The 22,497-nt window shown below is 46.4% G+C and overlaps 1 protein-coding gene across 5 annotated transcripts in view; it reads left to right on the top strand.

Moving 5' to 3' along the window:
* XPNPEP2 (X-prolyl aminopeptidase 2) overlaps positions 1 to 16,899 on the top strand; it is a 67,316-nt gene extending 50,417 nt beyond the window's left edge. For 3 of the 5 annotated variants that reach the window (XM_078147876.1, XM_078147873.1, XM_078147875.1), the window contains 8 exons: positions 3,364 to 3,435; positions 8,181 to 8,241; positions 11,672 to 11,741; positions 12,565 to 12,669; positions 13,458 to 13,517; positions 14,545 to 14,663; positions 15,310 to 15,399; positions 16,211 to 16,899. In XM_078147876.1, coding sequence (XP_078004002.1) covers positions 3,364 to 3,435; positions 8,181 to 8,241; positions 11,672 to 11,741; positions 12,565 to 12,669; positions 13,458 to 13,517; positions 14,545 to 14,663; positions 15,310 to 15,399; positions 16,211 to 16,414 — 781 coding nt within the window. In that variant the 3' untranslated portion in view covers positions 16,415 to 16,899. The remainder of the gene's footprint in view (positions 1 to 3,363; positions 3,436 to 8,180; positions 8,242 to 11,671; positions 11,742 to 12,564; positions 12,670 to 13,457; positions 13,518 to 14,544; positions 14,664 to 15,309; positions 15,400 to 16,210) is intronic. The other 2 variants (XM_078147874.1, XM_020969860.2) reach the window with 1 other exon arrangement.
* The last annotated feature ends 5,598 nt before the right edge of the window (positions 16,900 to 22,497 follow it).

The raw sequence follows: 22,497 nt of genomic DNA, 5'->3' as shown, positions 1-22,497 counted from the left end.
TTAGAACAAGTTCTCTCCAAGCTCTGGCATTCTATATTCTGTGTTCTAGGAATCCTCTCCCTTCTGAGATTCTCTGTTCTAAGGGCCCTCCCGTTGTGACTTTCTGTTCCACCATTCCCACCAACTCTAAATCCTCTGACCTCATGCTAAGTAGCTGAACCAGCCCTGACTCCCAATCCGTTGCTCCCATCACTTCTCATCTGTACTCCACTGTACCCATGACCTAGTCGGGGCAGGGGGAAGAGGGGGATTCTCCTTCCGCAGAGACACATCCTAGCTCATGCCCACCTTAGGGGATGGTCTACGTGAGTTATTAAGGCAGAAAAATTCCCACATACCCCTTCGGCCAATCTGGTGATGAGTCTCTCTGCCCATGGCCAGGCTAGTCCAGGGATAGTGGGGGTTCCTGCCCAGGCATTCCAACTTGGCTGGACTTGGGCCGGGCCATGGGGGGAGGGGTGTTGGTTGGAGTCTTAACACTCACCCTCCAAGGCCTGGCCTGGAGTTGGGTCAAGCAAGTCCCTCCCTTGTCACCAGACAAGCTTCCTCTACTAATGTTCCCATTCTAGAAGAGGTTTTTGGATGCCTCCCGGCCTTTGACCCCTGCAAAATCAAGTGATGACAAGGATCAAATTTGCAGATCCTGATGAAACGCCCCCCTACACATACACACATATTTCCCAGCCCTCCCATTCAACCTTTGATCTCCTAGGGGAGGCAGTGTTAGGAGTTCTAAGTCCTGGGTTCTAGCCCCAGCTCTGCTACTGACTCTGCCTAACCTTCTTGGCTAAGTCACTTTCCTGCAAAAAAAAAAAATGATGGGGTTAGACTAGGCAACCTGTAAGTTCTCTTCCAGACCTTGCATTGCATGTTTTCTACTTTATCTGTCTGACTTTGGACAAGTCATTTCCCCCAACTACCTTTTTCCCAATCTGTAGAATGAGGAGATTGGACTAGAGAAGTCCTAAAATCCTTTCCCTTACCTCATCCTATGGCTCTATCTCTTTTCCTTTTCCTTTCCTTCATAAAGACTAGTGGATATGTCTTGTGTCTTGTGCTTTCAGGGCCCTGCTCTATTGATTGACAGCCAGCTAATACGGTTGACTACTTCAGACTATGTTATTCATAAAGGACTAACTCTTCCTCCTTTCCTCCTCTTTTCAGCTAATGTACAGTGTTCTTACCCCAAAGGCAAGGAATTACAAGGAGGTGAGGATGGGGTTGAGGGGAAGAGAAGGGAGTCTTTTCTTTTTTTTTTACATTTTTTTACATTGTAATTCATTTATTTTTAACATTCTTTTCTTAAATTTTGAGTTCCCAATTCTCTTCCTCCCTCCATCCTCTTCCCCACCCACTGAAAAGGCAAGCAATGTGATAGCAATTATACATGTGAAACCATGCAAAACATTTCCATATTAGCTACATTTTTTTAAAAAGCAAAAAAAAAAGTGATAAAATTATACTTCAATTTTCACTCAGAGTTCATCAGTTTTCTCTCTGGAAGTGGATAGCATTTTTTCATCATGAATCCTCTGGAATTGTCTTAGATCATTGTATTGATCAAAGTAGCCAAGTCTTCCACAGTTAATCATCATTACAACATTGCTGTTCCTGTGCACAATGATTTCATGGTTCTTTTCACTTCACTTTGCTTCATTTCACGTAGGTCTTGCCACGTTTTTCTGAAACCACCTTCCTCGTCATTTCTTATAGCACAGAAGTATTCCATCACAATCATATACCACAACTTGTTCAGCCGTTCCCCAATTCATGGGCATCCCAATTCTTTGCCACCACAGAAAGAGCTGCTGTAAATATTTTAGTACAAATAGGTCCTTTTCCTTTTCCCTTGATCTCTCTGAGATACAGACCCAGTCATTGTATTTCTAAGTCAAAGGGTAGACACAGTTTTATAGCCCTTTGAGCCTACTTCCAAATTGTTCTCCAGAATGGTTGGACCAGTTCATTACTCCACCAATGATTCATTAATGTCCCTATTTTTCCCTCATCCCCTCCAGCATTTGTCATTTCTGATAGATGTGAGGTGGTATCTCAGAGCTGTTTTAATTTACATTTCTCTAATCATTCATGATTTAGGGCATTTTTTTCATATGACTATAACTATCTTTGATTTCTTCTTCTGAAAACTACCTGTACCTCTTTTTCCATTTGGTGAATTCTGCTTTTTAAGGTGTTCTTTTATTCAGTGTTTTTTGTGCCTCTTCTACCAAGCTGTTAATTCTCTTTTCATCATTTTCTTGCATCACTCTTATTTTCCCCTGGTTTTTTCTTTACTACTCTTATCTTTTTCTTTAACTCTTCCAGGAATTCTTGTTGGGTTTGGGACCAATTTAAATTTTTCTTTGAGGCTTTGGTTGTAGCCTTCACACTGTTGTCTTCTGAGTTTATGTCTTGGTCTTCCCTGACACTATAGTAGCTTTTTATTGTCAGGTTCTTCTTTGTGATTTGCTCATTTTTTCAGCCTATTTCTTGATTTTGAATTTTATGTTAAATATGGGTTCTACTCACCTGGGGGTGGGGAAGCACTGTCCCAAGTTTCAAGCTTTTTCATGCTGCTGTTTTCAAAGCTAGTTCTGGAGGTCTGCAACTTTTTGGTGCTTCCAAAGTGGTATGATCCTGGGAGAGGTATGGTCATTGCTTTCCTGGTCTGTGCTCTGGTCTTGACCCAGGAAGGACTCTTTGTCCCCTGCAGCCACAGGTGCTAGCACTATTCTTTGCTTCAGAACTGCAACCAGGGCCCCTGTTCCCTTGTGCCTGACCCCTAGCACTCCTCTCTGCTCTGGAACTGCAACCCAGAACTACATATGACCAAAAGAGCCAATCAGCACCAGCTATACCCAGTGCCAGCAAAGGGTCCCCTATAACTTCTTCCTGACCAGTTGTCCAATCCCCTTCTCATCTCTGGGCCAAGAGCTCCCAAAGCCACTGCTGCTGTGGTGGCTGCTTTTGCTACAGCCACGTGTGTGGGGCTCTGGACAGGCCTCCACCCCAGTGTCACAGACTTCTCCTGCTGACCTCTTAAGTTTTCTTAGGCCAGGAAAATGTCTCCCCCTGACCTTTTGTCGGCTATGCCACTCCAAAATTTGATTTGAGGTGTTGTTTTAAAGTTGTTTGGAGAGGAGCATTGGGAGAGAGCTCAGCTGGGTGGCTGCCCCTAATCTGCCGTCTTGGCTCCACCCAAGGGATTCTTTTCTGCAATCTTCATATCACATGAGTGGCCATGTAGTCTTTCCATGCATAAGTCCAGCCCTAGATAGATAGTGCAATCCTGGGGCTACATGAAGAAGGGGCAGGAGAGCAGGTTTAAATTGCTCTTTCACCAGATCCCCTTTTCCTTTTCAGTCCAACCAAGGAGATCCACCGCACCCTGTCCCAAGATGAGATGTATCTGCTGGATTCTGGAGGGCAATATTGGTGAGTCATTCCCCCCTACTCAGGTCTGTCCAGCTCATGTAGGTGCTCTCTCTTCCCTTTCTCCTCTGCCTCAGACTCGTGGAGGGACTCAAGAGAATTCTACCACTCCACTTCATGCCCTCAGGGAGCATCCAGTACAAAATAGATTTACCAAGATGCAACTGGGTGTAGTGCAGGGCGCCTTACCATTTTTGTGTACAAAGGATCCCTTTGGCAGTCTGTGGATCCCCCTGTTCAGAATAATGTTTTTAAATGACAAAATAAAATACACAGGACCACAAAGGAAAACAAATTATATTGAAATAAAGATGTAGTCTTTTCTCCATCTAAGTCCCCCAGACCCCAAAAATTTATCCATGGACAAGATTAAGAACCCCTACAATAGTGGAGAGAGTCCTGGCCTGGGCATTGGGGTCCTGGGTTCTAATCCTAGCTTTGCCACTGATTCACTGTATGACTTGGAACAAATCACTGTAAGTTGCAAAGTATTTGTCAATATGCATTGGTAGAGGGAGTTTCCCCAGTGGGAGTTCCTTACATTAATGAAATCCTGGATCTAGTCCCAAAAAAAAATGACCTGGGATTACAGGAGGGGGTAGTCAGAAGCAAAACACTTTTGAGGAGGGACAGTGTGAAAGAAGAGAGAGAATAGAATAAATGGGGGGGGTAGAATGGAGGGAAATAGAGTTAGCAATAGTGACTGTGAAAAAAAATTTTGAAGGAAGTTTTTCTGATAAAGGCCTCATTTCTCAAATATATAGAGAACTGAGTCAAATTTATAAAAATAAGATCCATTCCCCAATGGATAAATGATCAAAAGATATGATCAGTTTTCAGATGGAGTAACCAAAGTTACCTATAGCCATATGAAAAAATATTCTAATTCACTATTCATTGGAGAAATGCAAATTAAAACAATTCTGAGGTACTACCTCATACCTATTAGATTAGTTAATAGGACAGAAAAGGTAAATGACAAATGTTGGAGGGGATATGGGAAAAATGAGACATTAATGCACTGTTGGAGTTGTGAACTAATTCAACCATTCTGTAGAGCAATTTGGAACTATGCCCAAAGGGCTATAAAGCCATGCATATCCTTTGACCTAGCAATACCACTACTAGATCTGTATTACAAAGAGATAATAAAAATGGGAAAAGGACCCACATGTAAAAAAATATTTATAGCAGCTCTTTTTTGAGGGCAAAGAATTAGAAATTGAGGGAATGCCCATCATTTGGGGAATGGCTGAACAAGTTGTGGTATGTGATTATGATGGAATATTTATTGTACTCTAAGAAATCATGAGCAAGATGCTCTCAGAAAAACCTGGAAAGACTCGCATGGGCTGATGCAAAGTAAAATGTATTGTATACAAAGGTCACTTGCCTTCCCTAGATCTCAGTTTCCCCATTTGTAAAATGAGTGGATTAGATTAAATGGTCTCTATGGTCTTTTCCAGCTCTAACATTCTCTGTTTTTTTTTTATTAATTCATTTTGATGTATCAACAATCACTTCCATAAGCTTTTGAGTTTTAAATTTTTCTCTCCCTCCCTCCCTCCCTTCCTCCCCAAGATGGCGCACAATCTGATATAGGCTATTCGTATACATTCCTATTAAACATATTTTCACATTAATGATGTTGTAAGGAAGAATTAGAACCAATAAGAGGAACCACAAGAAAGAGGAAACAAAACAAAATAGAAGAAAAAAAGAGCAAATAGTATGCTTCGATCTGCATTCAGACTCCATAGTTCTTTCTCTGGATGTGGATAGCATTTTCCATCATGAGACCTTTGGAGATGTCTTAGATCTTTGCATTGCTGAGAAGGGCTAAGTCTATCAACGTTAGTCATTGCACAATGTGGCTGTTACTGTGTATAACATTCTCCTGGTTCTGCTCACTTCACTCAGCATCAGTCCATACAAGTCTTTCCAGGTTTTTTTGAAGTCTGCCTACTCATCATTTCTTATAGCACAGTAATATTCCATTACATTCATATACCACAACATGTTCAGCCATTCCCCAATTGATGGACATTCCCTCAATTCCCAATTCTTGGACACCACAAAAAGAGCTGCTATAAACATTTTTGTACATGTGGGTCCTTTTCCCATTTTTATTATCTCTTTGGGATATAGACCTAGAAGTGGTATTGCTGGGTCAAAGGGTATGCACATTTTTATAGCCCTTTGGGCATAGTTCCAAGTTGCTTTCCAGCATGGTTGGATCATTTCACAACTCTAGCAACAATGCATTAGTGTTCCAGTTTTCCCACATCTTCTCCAACATTTATCATTTTCCTGTTTTGTCATGTTGAACATTCTCTGTTTTAAGAGCCCTCCTAACATTCTATGGTTCTATGTTCTAATGTAGCACCTCCTTTCAGCTCCATCAAGAATTTCCCCCTCTCTCTGTCATCTTTCAATCTTATCCTCTGTACTGGCTCCCTCCTTAATGCCTACAGATGTAATCATAGCTCTCTCTGCCTTAAAAAATTAAAATAAAAGCAGATAAAAACCCCCTTCAATTGACCCAGCCATTCCCTCAAACTCTTACCCTACAGCTCTCCTCTCTGTCACTGCCAGCATGGACAACTGCAAAAATCAAATCGATTCACCAACATTTAAAAAGAACCTACTATGTGCCAGGTGCTGGGGAAAGAAGTACAAAGAACAAAACAGCCCCGTCCTCAAGGAGCTTACATTCCATTGGGGATGGAGAGACAACATATAGGAATATAAGTAAATACGGAAGCAGCATGATTAAGTATAGTGGAAAACGCCCTAGCTCTGGAGCCAGAAATTATTATTGTCCAGTTGCTTTTCAGTCATGTCTGACTTTTTCTTGGCAAAGATACTGGAGGGGTTTGCCATTTCCTTAACCAGCTCATTTTACAGATGACGAAACAGAGGCAAATGGGTTTAAGTGACTTGCCCAGGGTCACTAGTAAGTGTCTGAGGCCACATTTGAACTCAGGTTCTTCTAACTCCAGGTCTGGCATTCTATCCACTGTGCCACCTTGTAGCCTTTGGAGTCAGGGGACCTGTGTTCAAATCTCACCTCTGAGACTTACTACCAATGTGACCTTGGGCAAGTCCCTTCCCCTCCCTGGGCCTCAGTTTCCTGAAATGTGAAATGAGGAGGCTACACGGCCTCTGAGCTTCATTCTACCTCTAGATTTAGGGGCCTACAAACTTTATGGTCATGGCGGAGATTTAAGGAGTAGCAATACCGAAGAAAGAAAAGATTGTCAACAAAACATTCTTATAATACATAGAAGAGATCAGAAGAAAGTTCAGAAGGGGACATAGAAAAGCAGGTTAATGTTGGCACTATTGTGTTCAAGTGAATATATAGTTTTTAAAACCCCAAATGCTTAAATAACAAATTCATAGTGTCACATATAATCCTTTTTCTCTGTTCTTCCCACGTGGAAATGTTATCTCTGCTGTTTATCAAGCACATGATGAAAAAGAAGAATAAAAAATAAAGACTGAGGAGAGAGAAAAATATACAAGAAAGAGCAAGGAGGGATTTTTAGTAGGAGGGATACAGCATTTACTCAAATAAGTATGAAGCGAGGAGGGCTGAGGAGAGTGAGCGTGACCAAGGCCAAGGGAAGATCAGGGAAATGGGAGAAGGGAATGGACATTGGTCACTGGGTTGCTAGGGGTGAGCTCCATGGCCCCTTAGGTGGCCCCTAAGCAGAGCCTACAAGCAAGACCATGATTTGGCCCCAGAGAGATGAACTGACCACATGCATCCATCAATGAGTGTTGAAATCATGGAAAGCGTTCTCGTAAAAGGGAAAGGAAGCCGTGGGAGTGATGAGTGAGAGGGGCTGATTGGAGTTTCAGGCTTACTCAATTCAGGGAGAGGCAAAGTTGGTTCATGGTCATCTCTCTTCCTCTTCTTGCCTTCATCAAAATGAAAGCCCCTTCCCCCCCCCCCCGGTGACCTGATTCCTGAGAACCCAGGAATCCTAAACTCCTCCAAGGGAGGAATGGGGCAGGCAGAGCTCCCAAAACTGAGGAATTTGTCCTGGTGACCTTTGTCCATAGCTACAAATTGAGTCAAATAGAGATAGTACAGTCCAATGGTGGAGATCAGGAAACCTAGTTCTTCCACTTAATAGCTGTGTGACTTTGGGCATGTCACTTGACCTTTCTGGGCCTCATTTTCCTCCTCTGTAAAATAATAAAGGTATCAGAATAAATGATCTCTAAGATCCCTTCCAGATCTGCCATTTTATGTTCTAAAAGTCCTTCCAATTCTGACATTCGATGTCTTTGTTGAATTTCAAACAAGACTCAACTTACAACAATTCATCTCCCAGCCAGTTATTCTGGAGTATGGTCTGGCTATCTGGCCCTGTGTGAGTCATGGTACTTCTCGGTACAATTCTTTAAGACTTGAAATTGCAGAAGTGCTGACCTGCATTGCTACAGGGAATTTCTCCATCCAGGAATATACCTATTCCAGTGAAATCACAAGTCCACTCCCTCTTCTCTCTGTCAATTATATCAAGCAAGCCCACCCTCCACCCCGTATTGATGGTTAATCTTGATCTCTCCACTCTCTCCTCACCTAGTTCTCCATTTTCAGCCAAGGGAGGTGGGCTGAGCCCCTCCAGGCAACAGAGGTCCATGACTAGACCATTCTCCTTTACCTGCATGGGCTCCCAGTGCCACAAAGCTCAGGCTGGAATGTGACCAAAGGGTTTTTCCTTTTCCTGCAGGGATGGAACAACAGACATCACCAGGACAGTCCACTGGGGGATCCCTTCTTCATTCCAAAAGGTACAAAGCATATCCGAGCGTTTCAGCCACTTCCCCCCTACACATACTTTCTGCTCCCAACTTTGGAGCCTGATATTACTGCAGTGGGGAGACATGTAAACTCCGTTTGGGCCTTTTATCTCATTACTTCCCAGCTCCTAACCCCTTTTGTCATGGTCTTATTCTCTCCCTCTTCTTCTCTATCTTTCCCTTCTTCCCTCTTCCTCTTTTTTTTAATTAATATTTTTCAATTAAACATTAATTTTCTTTCCTTCCTACCTCCCCTTCACTGGGAAAAAAGGAAAAAAAACCGACCTTGTAACAAATCTGCATAATCATATAAAACAAACTCCCATATTGGCCAGGTCCAAAAGTGTCTGTCTCATTGAGCGTGATGAAGCCATCTCTTATCTCTCAGGAGGTGTGCAGCATTCTTCATTTCTTCTTCCTTGCCCAACCAAACTCCTGGTTCTCCTCCCACTTCTGTCATTTCCATTCTATCACCCATCTCCTGCCTATTAAGGACTCCCCAAAAGCTCTTCCTTGGGCCCCCTTCTTTTCTCCTTCTACACTCCCTCGGTACTCTCATCTGCTGATCTCCATGTAGATAACTATACATGTCATCTCTCACATGCATTTCTTTTTTTTTCTCTCACATGCATTTCTATATTGCCAACTGCCTCCTGGACATCTCTGCTGGGATCTAATATTGGCATCTCCAACTCAATGTGTCCAAAGCAAATTCTCTTCATTACCTTCTTCCCTATTACATCCTTCCTCCAGACTTCCCATTTTCTGTCAAAGGCACCACCAACCCCACCAATCACCTAGACTGAAAACCAACACCATGCTTCCTCCTCCATTTTCGATCATTTTCTAGGTCCCATTGATTCTACCTCCACACATCTTTCCCATCTGTTCCCTTCTTGACGCTCACACAGCCACCACCCTGAGCCAATCCCTCATCAGTGCTCCCCTGGGCTGTTGTAATAAGATACTGACTGACTCAGGCTCTCCCCTCTCCATCCCATCCTCCACACAGTTGCCAAAGTAACCTTCCTACAGCACCATCAGTAGGTCCTCATCACCTCTAGGTAAAATGCCAGCTCCTCAGCATACCATTTAAAGCCCCCCACAGTCTGGCTGGGGTCAACATAGCTGCTTTTGAAGTTGATGGGGTGGTCACCACCCACATTCCTCCTGTCTTGCATTGCTCTACAGCGAATGGGCAAGCTTGAGGAAACCCCATCAATCATGTGATCCGAATAGAGCCTGATGAATGCCCTAAGGTCAAGCTTTCAGTCCCTAGCCACTCAACCCTTACCCCCCATGCCCCATATTCTGAGCTCTTCTTCCTCCCAGCCAAGTGTGGCCATGTGGCAGTAGCTCAAAGGCTAGTCAAAGTTTGGAAATCAAGTAAAGTTTCAGGTCACTCTACACACACACACACACCCCACATACACATACGTGTGTACATACATATATACACATATACACAGTACATACATATACCGCACACATACATATGCATGCACATGCCATAGATACATGCACACATATACATAAACACATGACACACCCCACACGTGCATGCACATACACACCACATGTGCACATACACACAATGCATGCATACACACATACATTGATCCCACCACTTGTCAAACTTTGAGTATTAATTCCACCTCATCCTCTACAAGAAAGAAGCACTGTGGTACAGGGGAAGGAGCACTGGTTCTGCAGCTGTATGATTTTGGGCAAGTCCTTTCCCTTCCCTGGGCCTCAGTTTCCTCCTCTGTAAAATGAAGAGGTTGTACGAAATGGTCTCTGAGATTCCTTCCAACTCTAGATGAAGAAGGCTATGATAGTCACCCATGGAACAAAGACAGACTGGGGCTGTGTGGTCCAGATCCTTAAATTCTTTTTTTTTTGAGGCAATCAGGGTTAAGTGACTTGCCCAGGGTCACACAGCTAGTAAGTGTCAAGTGTCTGAGGCCGGATTTCAACTCAGGTCCTCCTGACTCCAATGCTGGAGCTCTATCTACTGCGCCACTTAGCTGCCCCTCAGATCCTTAAGTTCTATAGGAATACAGAGAAAGACAACACCAGTGTGGGGTGTAGTAATCCTGGAAAGCTTCCTGAAGTCAGTGGAATTTTATAAGGACTTTGGAGAATAGGTGAGTTTTGGATGGAAGGATGGGAAGGCTGAGAGAGTCTAGTGGCCCAGAATGATATAAGCCAAAGATACAGAGGCAGAAAACTGAGACCACCTGGAGAAGAGAGGTCAGGTAGGGGAGTCATGGGAACTCAGATTAGATTAGTATGGTGGGGTCAGATCATGAATGCCAGAATGAGGAGCTGGGCTTTGGTCTACTGAGAAGGGATCTAAGGTGATATAAGAGGGGCCTGCCATGGAAGGCTCTACCACAAGAATAAATGATGATGACCATCTGGCTCTGGGTGAAGGTCATTGAGGACAACAGCATCTCAGTGGCAGAGGCAAGACCCCACCATTACCCCCACCATCATCTAAAATCATTTCTCACAAAGCACTTTCTGGTAACATCTGTTCTCTGGGGGCTTAGAGCCACCAGCCTTCCCATCATATCCTACAAACTTACATAGATGTAGAAATCACAGCCTGTCAGATCACATCCCAGCTTCTCAGTCTGGCATTCAGGGCCCCTTTCTATTTGGAGAAGAAGCTGCATCTTGGAATGCAGATATGGACCTAAAGCTGGAAGGGACCTCGAGGCCATTTAGCCCAAGCTCCCCATTTTACAGATCAGGAAGCTGAGACCCAGAGAAGGGAAGGTTCTTGTCCAAGGTCACAAAGAACCATGGCATCCAAGCTGCAAGGGCCCTACCTTAGAGATTATCTAGTCCAACTCCCTCCTTTTACAGATGAAGAAACTGAGTCTTGGGGAAGGGGAGGGACTTGCCTAAGGTCACAGAACAAGTTACCGGGTTAAGCAAGGACTCTGGCCTCCCAGGACAGAGTTCTTGCTGCATTCATGAGCAACCAGTGTCTCCCATCTAAGGTAATTTGAATGTTTTAATAGATGAGGAAGCTGAGGCCAGAGAGGCTAAGCTAGCCATCCATATTCCCCTAGTTAGCTAATGGCAGATCTGAGAGGCTGTATACAGTATTATGGAGAGAGCATTTGGCTGGGATTCAGGATCTAGGTTCAAATCTTGAATCTGCCACTTATTAGCTGTATGATCTTGGGCAAGTTCTTTTCCCTCTCCAGGACTCAGTTTCCTCCTCTATTAAATGAGGAGGTTGGGCTCAGTGATGTCTAAGGGCCCTTCCACTTCTGCCCAGTCTCCTCTATCCCCATGAGTGTGTGCTAACAGTCAGGTTGTTTCTGTTATGGGCTCCCCAACTCCAAGGTCCCATTGCCCTGCTTCTGCCACTGATCTGTATGCTGACCAGTCCTGTCCCCTCTAGGAAGCCTACACCAGGGTGCTGATGGGAAACATCGACCTGTGTAGACTTGTCTTCCCCTCATCCACATCAGGTAGGTCTCAGACACAGCTTTGGGATTCCATCTCAGGACAGTTGAGAGGTTACCCAGATGGGCTTGTGGTCTCCCTTTCCCCTCTAGGCACCCACTTTGGGGCCTTGGGCCTAGAGTCCCTGCTGTCCCATCACCCAGGACTTGAAACACATCATAGAACAAAACTGGGACCCCATATTCAGGAAGCAACAACTCCAGCCTCTGACTCCAGCCAGATTCAAACCTGGGCTCTGTCACTTGTCCCCTGTATGACCTTCCCTTCCCTGGGCCTCCTCTTCTGTAAAATGAGGGCAATGGCCTCCAAGGCTGCTGCCAGTTCTAGATCTAGGAGCCTATGAGTAATGAGAGAATATAGAAAATAACACTTTTTAATAAGTGCTGAACTGTTTCAAAAGTCAGAGGATGGAGAGCTGATCTTGTGGGCGAGAGCAGTCAGAAAAGACTTCCTGGAGGGAGCTGGGAGGGGGGGCTAGTTCTGGAAGGCCAGGTAGGAGGCCTGGGAGAGGAAGAAGAGCCTGAGCCCGACTGAGGGCAGCAGAAGGGTAGAGGCAGGTAGAGGGACGAGTGAGGAGGCCAGCCTGGCTGGAGCAAGGGAAAGGAAGAGAGAAGAGGCACAGAAAGACCTGAATACCAGGCATTAGCTTAGGCTCCTTGTCCTTCCCTCATGGTATTACCATCCTTGGTACCTAGTTTACTTCTCTCCAATAAGTGCAAACCAGCTTCAAGGTTGGCCTTGGAACAAGGAAGCAAAGTGGGTGAGGCCAGAGGGCACCTGGCCAGCAGCCACATCCGGGCATCCCTAACAGTACCATTTCTCTTCCAGGGCGAGTAGTGGAGGCCTTTGCCCGAAGAGCCCTGTGGGAAGCTGGTCTCAATTATGGGCATGGCACAGGACATGGCATTGGCAACTTCCTCTCCGTGCATGAATGTAGGTGACCTGGGGTGGGGGGATGGAGCTCTGAGTGCCAGATCTGCCATGCCCTAGCTTGTGTGACCTTGGACAGCTTACTTTTTCTGTCTGATCCTCAGTGTCCTCATCTGCAAAATGAAGAGGTCAGGTTAGATGGCCTTGAAGGCCCCTTCCTGCTCTAGAACTATAAGCCTATGGTTTGCTGTTCCCAATCAGTCCCTCAGTACCACATGTCCAACCTTCTCCTCACCCAGGACAACTCTCCCTGAGTCTTGCCCTGAGACCCCAGCTGCCCTCCTCATTCAGTCCTAGCCCCATTTGTCCTAGGAATCCTCAGGCCTGGGGACAGTATGGGAGTGAGTGCCCTCCCAGCTCTGAAATGCTGTGATTTCCTGAGAAATCTTCTCAGGCCTCAGGCCACCAGATGCCTTCACCTGCCTCACCAGGCCCCTAATCCTTTCACCGAGACCCCATTCGTGACGCTCAGCTGCCACCCCCTTGGCCTAGGCTGGTGCATTTCATTGAACCCCCATCCCCTTCAATTAGCCTAACATTTCTTCACTAAACCCATGTTGCCCTCACTGGACCTCTAATCCTGTCACTGAGCTCCTAACACTGTGCTCCCCTCCTCTCCCCTTCCCTGAGCCTGTCATCTCTTTACTAAGCCTCCCCTCTACCCTCCATCACCGAGCCCTCATCTCCCTCATGGAACAGCCATTCCCAGCACTGAGCCGCCCACATTGTTCCCAACTCTGCTCTGGGCCCCCAAAGATACCCTGGTGACAATGTCTCTCTTCCCCTTCCAGGGCCAGTGGGATTCCAATCCAACAACATTGCTATGGCCAAAGGCATGTTCACATCCATAGGTATGGCTCCCAGTTCCCCTAACTCTGGCCTATGAGACAACTCTCCCTAGCTGGGTAGAGAGCATAGAGGATGGTCCTTCCCCAAGTGTGGTAGGCAGAATTGTAATTAGAAATTTGGGCCCTGGGGCAAGCAGCAAAAAACACCCTTCTAATCAATTTTGTAATTCATTACGTGACAATAACATGAGTAATTAAGACAAAATCAGTTGAGTAGGAGGGGAATCCCTTACTATAAGGGCTTCTCAGCCGTGGTGGTGGTGATGGTTCAGTCACGTGGGCACACCAGCCTTCAGCTTCAAGATTTGACCTTCTAGTGAATAGACTGAATGAATTCCTTTAAGTATTGACTGATCTGACCTCCTTGCCATCCAAGGGACTCTCAAAAGTCTTCTCCAGCGCCACAGTTCCAAAGTGTCGATTCCATGGCACTCAGCTATCCTTTAGTCCAACTCTTACAGCCATACATTGTTGCTAGAAAAACCAGACCAACTTGGGGCAGCTAGGTGGCCGGTGGATAGAGCACCGGCCCTGAATTCAGGAGGACCTGAGTTCAAATCCGGTGTCAGACACATAACACTTAACTAGCTGTGTGACCCTGGGCAAGTCATTTAACCCTATTGCCTAGCCAAAAAAAAAAAAAAAGAACAAAAAAACCAGACCAACTAGGACAGGTTCCTACAACAACCTCTTAGCTGCTGAGGGAGTTGCTTGGGTTAACTTTGGCCCCTTCTACATTCCTGTGGTGGGTAGCCTAGGCCTTGGGACAGAGTTTAAGTGGCACTTCCCTAGTTTTCCCTCTGGGCATAGAAGAAAAAGCACTGGATTTGGAAAGAGAAGAGCTGGGCTTAAACCCAAGCCAGTCACTTAATGTCCTCTCTGGGCCCTCAGTTTCATTCTCTTTTAAATAATGGAGGCAGGGGCAGGCAAATCTCTAAAGATATGATCCTGTCATGCTCATTCCTAGGGCCAGAGGGCCAGCCTGAGCCTATCAGCATCTCAGGCCTCTCCTTCCCTCTTTCCCCTAAAGCCTACCCTCTACATGATCCCACTGGTTTATCTCTGCCTCCAGAACCCGGTTACTACCAGGATGGAGAATTTGGGATCCGTATTGAAGATGTGGCCCTGGTGGTAGAAGCCCAGACCAAGGTAACTTAGAACTGGGGCTGTGCCAAGGATACAGCCGTGTAGGGAAAGACCATGGACCACGTGGGTGGGGAGGGAGAGACAGTGAATCCTCCTTGGCGTACTAGAAAATAGGTGAAATTCCTCAGCTCTTTGGGAGACGGAGGGGAGGGGTAGACACTAAATCTGGAGAGCTATGAATGACAGCCTGTTATACTGAAAAAGTATTAGAGTGAGAGTCAAGAAGTCCTCCTCTGATACTTAATAAATTTGTGACCCTAGGCAAGTTACTTCCTTTCTCTAAGACTCTGTTTCTTCATCTGTGAAATGAGCATAGTGAGTATTTGTACTCATTACCTCATAGGGAAAACCTTTTATAAAGCATAATGTGCTACAGAAATAGGAGCTGGTGTTTTCCTTTTTGCTATTACTATAAGCTGGTGGCAGGGAAGTAAATGCCCAGAAGACCCCACCCTACCCACCCCTGCAGGCCCTTGGACTGATGGCATTTCCCAACACACACACACACACACACACACACACACACACACACACACACACACACACACACTAGTTCTGCAGCTGATTTGGGCAGAGGCCTTGCTTGTCCTCACCTAACTCCAGCCTTCACCTCCTTAATTCTCCTCCCACTTTCTCTTTTGCCCTCAAGTATGGCGGGTCCTACTTGGCCTTCGAGGTGGTGTCCCTGGTACCCTACAGCCGGAACCTTATCAATACTACTCTGCTGCTGCCAGAGCAGGTAAAAGCCCCATCCTAGAAGCCCCCAGACCCCTGGTCCAGGGCCAGTGAGGGGCACAGTGGGGTGGTCTGGACCTGGGTTTGAGTACTGCCTCTGCTATTTACCTCCTGGATGAGCTTGGTCAGGTCCCTTCCCCTCTCTAGGCCTCTGCTTCCTCCTCTGTCTAATGACTAGGTTGAAATAGATGATCTATAGATTTGGTTCTAGGTTTGACATTCAACATTCTATGGCCCAAGTTCTTCCTAGTTCTGACAGTATAGGAGTCACTAAGTAGCTGCATAGACATACCTACCTTGCCAGCCTGCCTCAGCATTATTCTCTCCTCCTTCCTGGCATTGGAATAGCAGTGGAAAGACTACTGCTTTGGGAGGTTCAAATCCCATTCTGACGCATATATGCTATCTGTGCAACATTGGGCAAGTCCCTTAACCTCCTTGGGCCTCAGTTTCCTCTTTTGTAAAAGGAGGTTGGATTAGATGACCTCTGAGATCCCCTTTAGCTCAAAATCTAGGATCCTGTGATACCATGGTCAATGAAAGTCACTGAAGGTTTACAAATTGGTCAGAAGAGGCCTTTGTGAAAATGCCCATGTTGCTTGACAGTGGGTGGGAGGCTAGTTCTGGTCCTCATTCACTAACTCAGATAGCCTGGCCTCAGCGGGGTGGCGTATGAGCTCTGAAGGCAGCAGAAGGGACCATAGGGGAGGCTCTGGGAAGAGGACCCACAGATTTCATCCCCTCCCCCTCAAACAACTTTTGGCTTTGAACCACCTTGGCTCTCACCACTCTGTCTTTTCCTTGGCAACCCCCAGCTCGAGTACCTGAACCAATACTATAAGACAATCCGGCAAAAAATTGGTCCTGAGCTGCAGCAGCGGAACCTGAAGCAGGAGTATGAGTGGCTCCTGAAGAACACAGAGCCCCTGATTGACAACAGCAGTTGGGTCCGGCTTCCGGCATCACTGACCATCCTGGTGGCAACTACCCTTGCGTTGGCCCTGGGCCAGAGCCTATAGTGAGGAGACCTCACAGCACTCCCCACCAGTGCCCCCAGGGCTGAGACCAGCACTGAAAGTTCAAGTCCCCTGCCTCAAAACCTCACATTTGCAACTTTCAGGGAAGAAACTTCCAGACTAAAACTGGTTTTCCCTCTCCCTCCCCCACTAAATCTGAGGCCTTCCCATCCTGGACTTCCTGACCCTGGCCCCAGGCCAGGATGTCCCGCCCGAAGAAGTCCAGGCACTTCCCAGGATTCTAGGCCTTTGGGCTAGGAGTCTAAGATAGGCTTTGCTTTTAAGAAAGGAATTTTTTTTCTTAACATTTGCTCTCACTTTTCAATGAAAGAGCCAGAAGTCTCTGTCTGGAATCAAAGGGCTTGGGTTCAAATCCTAGCTCCACTACTTACTACCTATAAGACCTTGGGCATGTCACAACCTCTCTGGGCCTCAGTTTTCTCATCTGTGAAATAACCTGAAGATTGGAGTAGATGACCTCAATGATCTCTTCCTTGTTCTAATTCTATGCTCCTATGCTCTCCTCCACAGAACCCTTTCTCATAACAAGTTAAACAAAACAAATCAATGTGTTAGCCATGCATGACAAAGTACACCCCATTCATTCCACACTAATAGTCCACCAGCTTTCTACCAAGAGACAGGAAGCATATTGCACTATGAGTCCTTAGAAGTTCTGAAAGGTCACTCAGAGAGGTCACTTCCAAAGTCTGCCATTACATTATTGTAGGCAGCATGACAATTGTTTTCTAGATTCTACTTGCTCGCTTCTTCAGCATCAGTTCATACAAGTCTTCCCAAGTTTCTTTGAATTCTGCATATTCACCATTTCTCACAACATAATCACATTGCCTTACATTTGTATACCACAGTTTTCTCAGCCAGTCCCCAGCCAATGGGTACCCACTTTCCTTCCAATTCCTTGCTATTATAAACATTATGATACAATGGAGTGCCCACTGGTTCTGGAGCAAGGTAACCTAGGTTCAAATCCTACCGCTGAGACTTACTAACCTGTGTGACTTTGGATAAGTCAGTTCCCCTCTCTGGGCCTTAGTTTTCTCACCTCTAAAATGAGTGAGTTGGACAAGATGGCTTCTGGAGACTCTTCCAGTTCTGGATCTCAGATCTAAATATAGGATTCTAAAATCCTAATCCTGGGCACTGAAATGAACCTTGGGGCAGAGTAGGAGAGCATTGGCCTAGAGGCTAGGCTAAGAGTCTAATATAGAGTTCTAGGATTCTAGATCCTTGGTCTAATAACCTAAAGTAAGATAGGCCAGGGTTGTAGAATTCCCACCAAGACTTCTAGAACTCCAGGAACCATCCCCAGAAGGCTAAGCCATGGAAAGGAGTGTCCGAAGCTCAGGCCACTGTTACCCCCACCTCCCTGGGCTAAGGTCAACTGAGCAGAGGTCTCTGCCAGGTTCCCTCTAGGTACCTGAGATGCTTCTTCCTCAGCTGATTTCTAAGCCTTTTGGCTTTCCAGTGAAGGTTTCCTCAGCTTCAGGGACCTCTCAATGCCATCTCTTTGGTCTCTGGAGGGCTTCTCCCCATTCCCATCCATGGCAGGGGAGGAGGGGAGAATTCCTTTGGTCCAGCTCAGAGAAGTGCTGGGAATTCCCTGGACTTGAGCTCCCAGGCCCTCTTCAGCGCAGCTCTGTCTTCAGGGTCCTCAGCTGGTGCCAAGTGTTACCCCCACCTTCTTGTCTCCCCAGTTAGCTCCCTCTCCAGCCCTGAGCCTTTGCCTCTCCTTGGACTTAATTGCAATATGGGAAAGGTTTAAGGATAAAGGAGGTTGGGGGGAGGAAGCTGGAGGGGAAAGGAGGCTGGGGTGTGGGAAGGAAGCTGAGGAGGAGGAGAGAAAGAAGGTGATGGAGGAGAGAGGAGGCTGGGGAGTTCTGTTATGTGAGAGAGGATACGACCAGAGAACTGCAGAACTGAAGGTAGCTTAGAGCAGAGAATACCAGAGGTGGGAAAGACCTTAGAACAGGGAATGCTGGAACTTGGAAGGAGTTTACAAAAGCGAATGTCAGAGCTGGGAGAGACCTCAGAACATGCAATGTCAGGGCTAGGATAGAATTTAGAACACTAAGTGTCAGAGCCAGAAGGGACCTTAGAAAACATAACACAAAAGACCTAAAAAGTGGTCCAGTCCCACCCTAGGGAGAGAAAGGGAATTGCCCAGAATCCTATAGCAAATTAGTAGCAGGGCCAAGACTCAAACCCAGGTCACGCCCAGGCTCTTAGCCCACTGATCTCTCCACCGTAGAAAGCTTCTCCATGGAAACCCACGTCAAAGGCATCCAGTTAGGACTAAGTGCCAGGTGTAGGAATCTACATCAGGAGTCAATGACAGTCCTAACCTCCTCCCTTCCCCAGCAAGCCATCCCTTATGACAAAGAATGTTGGGTTTGTTTTTTTTAAAGAGAAACATTTCAACGAATCTAACCAACATTCTTGCAACTTTTTTTTCCTGTTTCAAACATGTATAATCAAGCAAAACAAATCCCCATATTGGCCATTGCCCCCACCTCCCCACCCACCCAAATATATTTCAGTCTGCAGGCTGAGTCCATCTCCTCTCTGTTCAGAGGTAGGTAGCATATTTGACCATGAGTCCTCTGGGATTTCGGTTGTTCATTGCACTGACCAGAGCTCTCAAGTCTTTCAAAGTTGTTTGTCTTTACCATACCAATTGTTCACTTTGCATCAATTCATGCAAGTCTTCCCAGGTTTTTCTGAAACCATCCTGTCTGTCATTTCTTATGGCACAGAAGTATTCCATCACAGGCATATGCCACAATTTGTCCAGCCATTCTCCAATTGATGGGCATCCCCTCAGCCTCCAATTCTTTGCCACCACAAAAAAAGAGCTGCTGTAAATATTGCAGCTTTTCAAAGGATGTTCACAGCTATCCTCTCCATTGGTTCATTGGTTGGGAACAGCAGGAATCATTGTCCTCATTTGAGTAGAAGGGACCACTCAGGACTTCCCTAAGGCACCCACTAAACTGAAGTGTAGGGAAGCCCTTGCCCACTCAGTCTCGTACAGCATCCTTTTCCTCTTCCATTTCCCCTGCCTCCAACCTTCCTCCCTCCCCCAAATCCCCCCCTTCTTGGAGGGTTTACTTTCCCCCATTTCACACCTGTGCTCATATCCTGTACTGCTCACTGATGAAAGCTCTGACAAGGGGAGCTCTGAGCCCTTCATAGTCTGCTTACTTGGGCCTGTGGCTTTTGTGGCAGGCACCCAAGTGGGTGTATTGGTACGCCCATGGGTGCTGAGCCAGAATCAGGAGCTGATTCTGGTGCTGGGAATCAGAACTGAGCTTACTAGCCCAGATACAACTTGTGATCCTGGCCTCATTAGCATTGAGCCCTCTCTAATCCCCTGAGCTAGTGCCCCTGCTGCCCTTGGCTTGGGTGCCTTTCACCCATGGTTTCAGAATTCTGAAGGACACCAACAAGCCAGAAGGCATCCTGAGGAGGAGCCAGAATGTGGAAGTCCTTTGAGATCATGCCATGTGAGGATCCAAGAGGTGCTGTAGGAGTGGTGTTTAGCCTAGAGAAAAGAAAGCCTAGGGAAAATACTATAGGTGTCTTCAAGTAACTGAGGGACTGTCATGTGGAAGAGGGTCAGAGATCTGGAGCTGGAAGGACCTCAGAGGTCATCGAATCTAACTCTCATAGAAAACTGAGCCCAAGGAAGATTAAGTGACTTGCCCAACCAAGGTCACCCAGCTTCTCCTAGTCTAAAGCCAGTGTCATTCCGTGGTGTTATTCTTGTTCTGCTTGGCCCCAGAAGGCAGAACTTCCTAGAACTTAGCCCACAAGGGGTAGAAGTAGTCTGTAGGCAGATTTCATTTTGAGATCAGGAAAAGCCTCCTACCATCAAGAGCTGTCCCAAAGTGGTATGCCTCTGGGGGAAAGTAGGTTCCTCAGAACTGGAGGCCTCTAAGTGAGGGCTGGGTAGGCCAAGCAGAGCAAGTGTGGTACTATGGGAAGGACACTGGCTTTACACTAGAAGGAGCTGGGTTCGGATATCACCTCTGTCACTTCCCAGCTGGGTGACCTTGGTTGGGTCTGGGATGTAATAGAAGGGTCCTAGAAGGGTTGGCTTTTGTCCATTGTATACCTGGTCCCCAATGAAAGCCCTGAGAACAAGAGCTGAAGGGACTAGATGGCCTTCAATGTAGCTTCCAACATTGACATTCTGTGATCCCATCACCAATCCCATCTTGGGAGAGCCAGAGAAGCCATGTGGGTGTCTAGCATCACACAGCAATGAGGTTTGGCTGGTTCAGGGCCTCAGAATAGGCTCAGAAAACCCAGCCCAGGGAGGCAGGCTTCCACAACAGGTCTGTGCAAAGGACCTCTGGGGTTTCAGAAGCTTATAAGCTCTCAACATGAGTCAATAGTGTGACCCAGCAGCCCCAACCCCCCAAAAAATAAAAGCTGAGGAGATCACAAGCTACATTTATAGAAGTGGAATGATTACAAGGAAGGCTGTAATTGTTGTCCCACTGTCCTCTGCCCAGGTCTGTAGGCCACATTTCAGGAAAGACACTGACAAGTTGGAGCATGCCCAGAAGAGAGGTTTCAGGGCTTCTGACTGACTAGCTTGAAGAAGAGGAAATTGAGAGTGGAAGGGTGAGCTAAGATAGGAAAACTGCCTTCAATTATACGAAGGGCTGTACTTTCATCCATTCATTTGAATAGCATTTATTAAGTGCCTACTATGTGTTGGGCACTATGCTAGGCACCGAGAACACAGACAAAACCAAGCAATCCCTGATTTCAGGAAGCTTACATCCTACCGAGGGCAATGACATGCACACAGATGAGTAGATGCAAAGCAGAAAACATAGGAGGCCTTCCATCCTCGCTCCTGCCTCTTTGATGAGTGGGAAGCTTTCAAGAAAGGGATTCTGCTCTAGCCTTGTCATTACCAGGTAGCGGCAGGGGCCTAGAGAGGTCAGATAGCCCCAAAGCAGTATATAATGACATCTTTGCCAGATTTTCAAATGTTGCATCTGCACGGACATTGGACCTGTGTTTGGCATCCAGTGTGCCCAAGGAGGGACAGAGCACTAGATGTGGTGTCAGGAAGACCTGGGCTGACATCCCTTCTCTGCTTTTATCAATTCTGTCACCATGGGCCAGTCAAAGAACATCTCTGAGTGTCAGGTATCTCTCTAGGGCTGAAAGTTACCTGGGTTGCCTCCTGCCTTGGTAGAGGAAAGTCCCACACCAACGAAATCACAGGCTCTCTCCACGTCATGATTGTCATGATGTGACATGAGAGGGAGGTTTGTCGTGCTTGGCCCCAGAGGACAGAATGTGAAGCAATGGATGGAAGAAGCAGAGAGGCAGGTTTAGATTTCATCTGGGAAATAATTTCCTGATAATTCAGACTGTCCCAAAATGACATAGATTGTCTCACAAGCTAGTGAGTTCCCTGTCATTAAAAGTCATCAATTCGATCCCGGGGCTGGAGCTGGAAGGGACCTCAAAGGCCATGGAGGCCAACTGCTTCATTTTACAGAAGGGGCCCAGAGGTGAAATGACTTAGGTCACCCAGGTAACAAGTGGCAGTGGCAGGATTTGTACCCAGGTCCTCTGACCCCAAAACCAGTGCCTCTTTCCATAATACCATGCTACAAATGCCAAATGATTCCAAATGTTGGAGGAGTTCCCTGCTCAGATACAAGATGGATCAGATGGCCTCAGAACTTCCTTCCAACTTTGAGGGTCTGGGATTCTAGAGCTTAATTTCCATACCTGAAAATCAGGAGTTTGGACCCTAACTGACATCTAAGGAGCCCTCCAGTTCCGTCATTATTTGGTGCCAGGGCTGAGATGGAGGGCAAAGAAGGTTCATCAGAGGGGGAGTAGGGAGGGACTAAGCAAATCCCAAAGCTGCTGGCTGCTCCTCCCCCACTAACCAGGGCCCCGGGAATTTCATCAACTCATCGGGCACTTCCTCAAATCACGAGCCGGGCACTCGGTGCCAAAAACCAAGTCAGAAGTGGAGACAATGTAACGGCAACTGTTTCCTCCCCTAATGGGGCCTGGCCTGGTGC

The sequence above is a fragment of the Phascolarctos cinereus genome, unplaced genomic scaffold (genome assembly GCF_003287225.1).
Source record: "Phascolarctos cinereus isolate Bilbo 61053 unplaced genomic scaffold, phaCin_HiC Scaffold_8;HRSCAF=390, whole genome shotgun sequence".
Classification (NCBI taxonomy): Eukaryota; Metazoa; Chordata; class Mammalia; order Diprotodontia; family Phascolarctidae; genus Phascolarctos; species Phascolarctos cinereus.
This window is presented reverse-complemented; position numbering and strand designations above follow the sequence as displayed.